The 6,460-nt window shown below is 44.1% G+C and overlaps 1 protein-coding gene across 1 annotated transcript in view; it reads left to right on the forward strand.

Moving 5' to 3' along the window:
- LOC105476541 (secreted frizzled related protein 1) overlaps positions 1-4,126 on the forward strand; it is a 47,525-nt gene extending 43,399 nt beyond the window's left edge. Inside the window, exon 3 of the mRNA XM_011732552.3 lies at positions 591-4,126. Coding sequence (XP_011730854.2) covers positions 591-913 — 323 coding nt within the window. The 3' untranslated portion in view covers positions 914-4,126. The remainder of the gene's footprint in view (positions 1-590) is intronic.
- The last annotated feature ends 2,334 nt before the right edge of the window (positions 4,127-6,460 follow it).

The following is a 6,460-nucleotide window of genomic DNA, read 5'->3' on the forward strand; positions in this document are numbered from 1 at the left end:
ATTCAACTGCTTCAGCCTCCTTAGTAGCTGGGATTATGGACACCTGCCACCGTGCCTGGCTAATTTTTGTATGTTTAGTAGAGATGGGGTTTCACCATGCTGGCCAGGCTGGTCTTGAACTCCTGACCTCAGGTGATACACCCGCTTTGGCCTCCCAAAGTGCTGGGATTACAGACCTTGGTTTTTATGGATAAAACTGCTGGTTTCTTGACTTGTTACTTGCCTTTCATTTTCTCCTCCACCTCAGCTGTACACTTGGGTTATTGCTCTAGATGAAAAGCTTTGTTCTACAGTAAACACTGGAGAGTCCAAAAGACGTGAGGGAGGATGACTGACACTGTAATTGCTGCTTGGGTGATGGGATTATTAGAAGCCCAAACCTCAGCATCATGCAATATCCCCATGAAACCAACTCTGCGTGTGTGCCCCTGAATCTAAAATTAAATATATATATATATTTGAAAGAAGAAAGTATAAGCAAAAAATAAAATAAAATGATAAAATGCAATCACTTGGAGGATCAAAAAAAGAAAAGCTGTGTTCTAAATGCTTTCTCTTCCCCTCTTTTCTTCTGTCCTCTCCATCTCTAGCACTGAGGATGAAAATAAAAGAAGTGAAAAAAGAAAATGGTGACAAGAAGATTGTCCCCAAGAAGAAGAAGCCTCTGAAGTTGGGGCCCATCAAGAAGAAGGACCTGAAGAAGCTCGTGCTGTACCTGAAGAATGGGGCCGACTGTCCCTGCCACCAGCTGGACAACCTCAGCCACCACTTCCTCATCATGGGCCGCAAGGTGAAGAGCCAGTACTTGCTGACAGCCATCCACAAGTGGGACAAGAAAAACAAAGAGTTCAAAAACTTCATGAAGAAAATGAAAAACCACGAGTGCCCCACCTTTCAGTCCGTGTTTAAGTGATTCTCACGGGGGCGGGACGGGGAGGGAGCCTCGGGTGGGGTGGGGGCAGGGGGACAGTGCCCCGGGAATCCTGTGGGCCACACACACGCACTGCGCCTGTTGGTAGTGGACATTGTAATCCAGTCGGCTTGTTCTTGCAGCATTCCCGCTCCCTTCCCTCCATAGCCACGCTCCAAACCCCAGGGTAGCCATGGCCAGGTAAGGCAAGGGTCATTTAGATTAGGAAGGTTTTTAAGATCCACAGTATGGAGCAGCAGCCACTGCACAGGAGGAGGTGACAAACCATTTCCACCAGCGATGTAGTCACTAAAATACAAAAAGGGGGATTGGGCAGAAAGTGAGAGCCAGCAGCAAAAACTGCATTTGGCAACTTGTTGGTGTGGATCGACTGGCTGATCTATGCCTTTCAACTAGAAAATTCTAATAATTGGCAAGTCACGTTGCTTTCAGGTGCAGAGTAGTTTCTTTCTGTCTGCTTTAAATGGAAACAGACCCATACCACACTTACAATTAAAGTCAAGCCCAGAAAGCGGTAAGTGCAGGGAGGAAAAGTGCAAGTCCATTATGTAATAGTGACAGCAAAGGGACCGGGGGAGAGACATCTCCGGCTTTGCCCACAGTCTTTCCGTGTGATTGTCTTTGGATCTGAATCAGCCAGTCTCAGATGCCCCAAAGTTTCGGTTCCTATGAGCCCAGGGTATGATCTTATCCCCAAGACATGTGGAGGGGCAGCCTGTACCTGCCTTCGTGTCAGAAAAAGGAAACCACAGTGAGCCTGAGAGAGATGATGATTTTCGGGCTGAGAAGGATGTAGTTTTCAAAACACATAGTTAAAAAAGAAACAAATGAAAAAAATTTTTAGAACAGTCCAGCAAATTGCTAGTCAGGGTGAATTGTGAAATTGGGTGAAGAGCTTAGGATTCTAATCTCATGTTTTTTCCTTTTCGCATTTTTAAAAGAACAATGAAAAACACACACTTATTTTTCAAGGGTTTAAAACAGTCTACATTGAGCATTGAGCATTTAGAAGGTGTGCTAGAACAAGGTCTCCTGATCCATCCGAGGCTGCTTCCCAGAGGAGCAGCTCACCCCAGGCATTTGCCAAGGGAGGTGGATTTCACTGGTAGTGTAGCCGTGTGGCTCTCCTTCCTGAAGAGTCCTTGGTTGCCCTAGAACCTAACACCCCCTAGCAAAACTCACAGAGCTTTCCGTTCTTTTCTTTCCTGTAAAGAAACAGTTCCTTTGAACTTGATTGCCTATAGATCAAAGAAATTCAGAACAGTCTGCCTGTCTGTCCCCCTGCACTTTTTACATATATTTTTTTCATTTCTGCAGACAGAAAGTTGACATGGGTGGGGTGTCCCCATCCAATGAGAGAGTTTCAAAAGCAAAACATCTCTGCAGTTTTTCACAAGTGCCCTGAGATATTTCTCAAAGCCCTTATGTTTAATCAGTGATGTATATAAGCCAGTTCACTTAGACAACTTACCTCTCTTGTCCAATGTACAGGAAGTAGTTCTAAAAAATGCATATTAATTTCTTCCCCCAAAGCCGGATTCTCAATTCTTGGCAATACTTTGAGGACTTTTATGATTGTCCCTCTGGGCCGATGCTTATACCCAGTGAGGATGCTGCAGTGAGGCTGTAAAGTGGCCCCCTGCGGCCCTAGCCTGACCCAGAGGAAAGGATAGTAGATTCTGTTAACTCTTGAAGATTCCAGTATGAAAATCAGCATGCCCGCCTAGTTACCTACCTGAGAGTTATCCTGATATAATTAACCTGTCACACTTAGTGATCCTATTCTTTTAACACCTTTTTTTGTGGGGTTCTCTCTGACCTTTCGTCGTAAAGTGTTGGGGACCTTAAGTGATTTGCCTGAAATTTTGGATGATTAAACAATGTGTATATATATATTAGCTAATTAGAAATATTCTACTTTTCTGTTGTCAAACTGAAATTCAGAGCAAGTTCCTGAGTGCATGGATATGGGTCTTAGTTCTGTTTGATTCACTCCAGAGTTCAGTGCTCATATGTATCTGCTCATTTTGACAAAGTGCCTCATGCAACCAGGCCCTCTCTCTGCGGCAGAGTCCTTAGTGGAGGGGTTTACCTGGAACATTAGCAGTTACCACAGAATACAGAAGAGCAGGTGACTGTGCTGTGCAGCTCTCTAAATGGGAATTCTCAGATAGGAAGCAACAGCTTCAGAAATAGCTCAAAATGAATGGGAAATGTGAATTGCAGCTGCAGGTTTTACCACCACCTCAGAGTCCCAGGACCTTGAGTGTCGTTAGTCACTTTATTGAAGGTTTTAGACCCAAAGCAGCTTTGTCTCTATCACATCAGCAATTTCAGAACCAAAAGGGAGGCTATCTGTAGGCCCAGAGCTGCACTCTCATGAACCTTTGTTTTTCTCCACAAAGTATCTAACACAACCAATGTGCAGACTGATTGGCCCGGTCATTGGTTTCCGAGAGAGGAGGTCTGCATGTGATTTGCTAATTATCACTAGGGCCAAGGTGGGATTTGTAAAGCTTTACAATAATCGTTCTGGATGGAGTCCTGGGAGGTCCTTGGCAGAACTCAGTTAAATCTTTGAAGAATATTTGTAGTTATCTTAGAAGATAGCATGGAGGGTGAGGATTCCAAAAACATTTTGTTTTTAAAATATCCCCTGTAACACTTGGCTCTTTGTGCCTGTGGGTTAGCACCAAGTTCTCCCCAGGGCAGAATTCAATCAGAGCTTCAGTTTGCATTTGGATGTGTGAATTACAGCAATCCCATTTCCCAAACCTAAAATCTGTTTTTCTCATCAGACTCTGAGTAGCCGGTTGCTGTGTCGTAACTTCATAGCTGCAGGAGGCTCAGGCGATCTGTTTCAGGGGAGCACCCTAGGCAGCCTGCAGGGAATAACATACTGGCCGTTCTGACCTGTCACCAGCAGATACACAGGACATGGATGAAATTCCCGTTTCCTCTAGTTTCTTCCTGTAGTACTCCTCTTTTAGAGCCTAAGTCTCTACAAAAGCTTTGAATACTGTGAAAATGTTTTACATTCCATTTCATTTGTGTTGTTTTTTTAACTGCATTTTACCAGATGTTTTGATGTTATCGCTTATGTTAATAGTAATTCCCGTACGTGTTCATTTTATTTTCATGCTTTTTCAGCCTTGTATCAATATTCACTTGACTAAAATCACTCAATTAATCAATGATACTGTGAGCTGTGACTTTTTTTTTTCCCACTCAGCCATACACTTCTCACCCTCTCCAGTGAAGCACATGTATCTTTCTCCTCTTGAGTTTCTTCAGTGATGCTTTCTGGTCCCAGTTCAACAGCTTGCAAATGGTAACTGGGTGTGGGTGGGCTGAAGGAGAACTTGGGAGGCACCACAGGCTACCCACGGCCCCCCCCTCCCATTTACCATCTGCTCCTAGAAATAACTTCCAGAAGTGTTTCTCCTGGCTGTGTGTGTTTCAGATCAGAGAGAAGGTTAAATGCTTGCTCTACAAGAATGTAACTTTCGGCCCTGCCTGAATTTCTTTTCCATGTTTCTCATGGAAACATGCTGTTTCCCCTCCGGCTCAACTCAATGTTAGAATTACCAACTAGAATTGGAAAACTTGTTCGTATCTGGGGTCTTAGACACTTAGGAGGCCTTGGAGAGGAACATATGCACCCTTTTAACATAAGATGGGGTTATAGCTGGGATTTCCCAACTAGTTTGGGACTCCCAGGTCACTCGCCTGGTTGGAATTATAACCCAGGGCTCCTGCATCCCACTTGCGTAGGCGTGATGTCTGCGCTCCCTGCCGAGCTTCCCTTTGGACTCACAGTGCTGCACCACACCCAGCCCAAGCTGTTTCATGTTAGGTTATGTGCTTCTTGACTAAGGAATTCTTCCATGTGACTTCTAATTCTGCAAGCAATTACAGTGACAACTTCAACGGACGTAGTTCCCTGATCAATAAGTCACCTCCAAACCGCAGACAATGGGCAGTTTTACCCAGAAGTGATAAAATATTCCCAAGTTACCCAAATCCACACCCAAGCACAGAGACACAACTTCTTTTAAGATGTGGTATGAGGACTTGTAAACATTCTATCAAAGTCATGCTCTAGTCCAGAAAGATTCTCACATACTAATGTATCCGACTGGTGAAATAGTGAGATACTAGCCCAGCTATGGAAAATGTCCGTATTTCCTTTTAGTTCCCCTGTGGTTAATAAGAAAGAAAATTTATTCAGGCTGGGTGAAGATGTCATTGCCAGCCCCCCCGCCCCCCGCACCCTGAAGGTCACCACCATGACCCACCATTTCCATTTTTTTTAAATCTGCGAAAGGATGATGAAGTGTGTGCAAAGGTATCTCAGCTCCAGCTGCTGGAGTCACTGTGGTGGAGTTTGGGGTACCCAAGGGTCAGGACTGCTTCAGGCTTGTGCCTCAGAGACGCTGGCAACACTGGGAACCACAGGCTCGTCCTCAAGCTGCATGGCAGCTGCACCTCTTTAATGAACAATTTGGGCACTCCCCTAGGCAGGAGGTATAAAAGACCAAGGGACACAGAGGTAGGCTTGTCTTAACTTCAAAAGCTGTCTCCTCACCTTGGGTCCAGAAATGCTAGCAATTCACTTTTGCTCCTGACGGAGGGACATTGTACTAATCATCCAATTGCCATTGAAGGGCAGAGGGAGAATTGTTCTTACATTTCAGCCTATGTGAGTATCACCAAGGAGAGCTTGCTAATGTGCAGGTCTTGGCTCCTCCCCCCAGACATTCTGATTGGGAAAGTTTGGGAAGGTTGGCAAAGGGGCTCTAGAACCAAGGTGCTAGGTTTCTCTGATGGCAGCAGTCCACGGGATCTTTGCAAAACATTCTCATAGGACCTGCGTGGCCTGGGGATGAGAGGCAGGAGGTTATTTTGTGATCTCCCTCTCCCCACATCCACACTTCATATTGCTGCAGTCCCTTCTGAAGCTCTGTGAGTTCATCTTACCTGGCATCAGCTAATAGAGGCAAGTTAAATGCAAGGGGAAATGAGCCCTCTTTCCTTAAAGCTGGGTACATTTGGCCGTCCAAGGAGTGTTTCTCATATTTTAATATGTATGTGAGTCACTTGAGCACCAGTGTTAAAATGCCAATTCTGAAGGGTAGGTCTGAGGCAGGCTTGAATTCTGCATTTCTTTTCTTTTTTTTTTTTTTCCTAATTTTTTCCCAGTTTTATTTGTATAAAGACATACATGGCCTAGCCAATGGAGCTTTGTCAAATAATCCATAAGTACCTAAAGCACACATGACTCGTAATGCTTTTAATATCAAAAGAGGTTATTTTTCTTAATCCAAAGATTACGTTATATAATTATTCTTTTTTTTGTAAACTACTAGTTGGCCATATTAACATTTGAATAATCTTTAAAAAATTTAAATATAAATTTTGGATTTGGAGGCACATGTGCAGCTTTGTTACAAGGGTAAATTGCCTGATGCTGAGGTTTGGGCTTCTATTGACTCTATTATTCAGATAATGGACATAGTACCCAACAGG

The sequence above is a fragment of the Macaca nemestrina genome, chromosome 8 (assembly GCF_043159975.1).
Source record: "Macaca nemestrina isolate mMacNem1 chromosome 8, mMacNem.hap1, whole genome shotgun sequence".
NCBI lineage: Eukaryota > Metazoa > Chordata > Mammalia > Primates > Cercopithecidae > Macaca > Macaca nemestrina.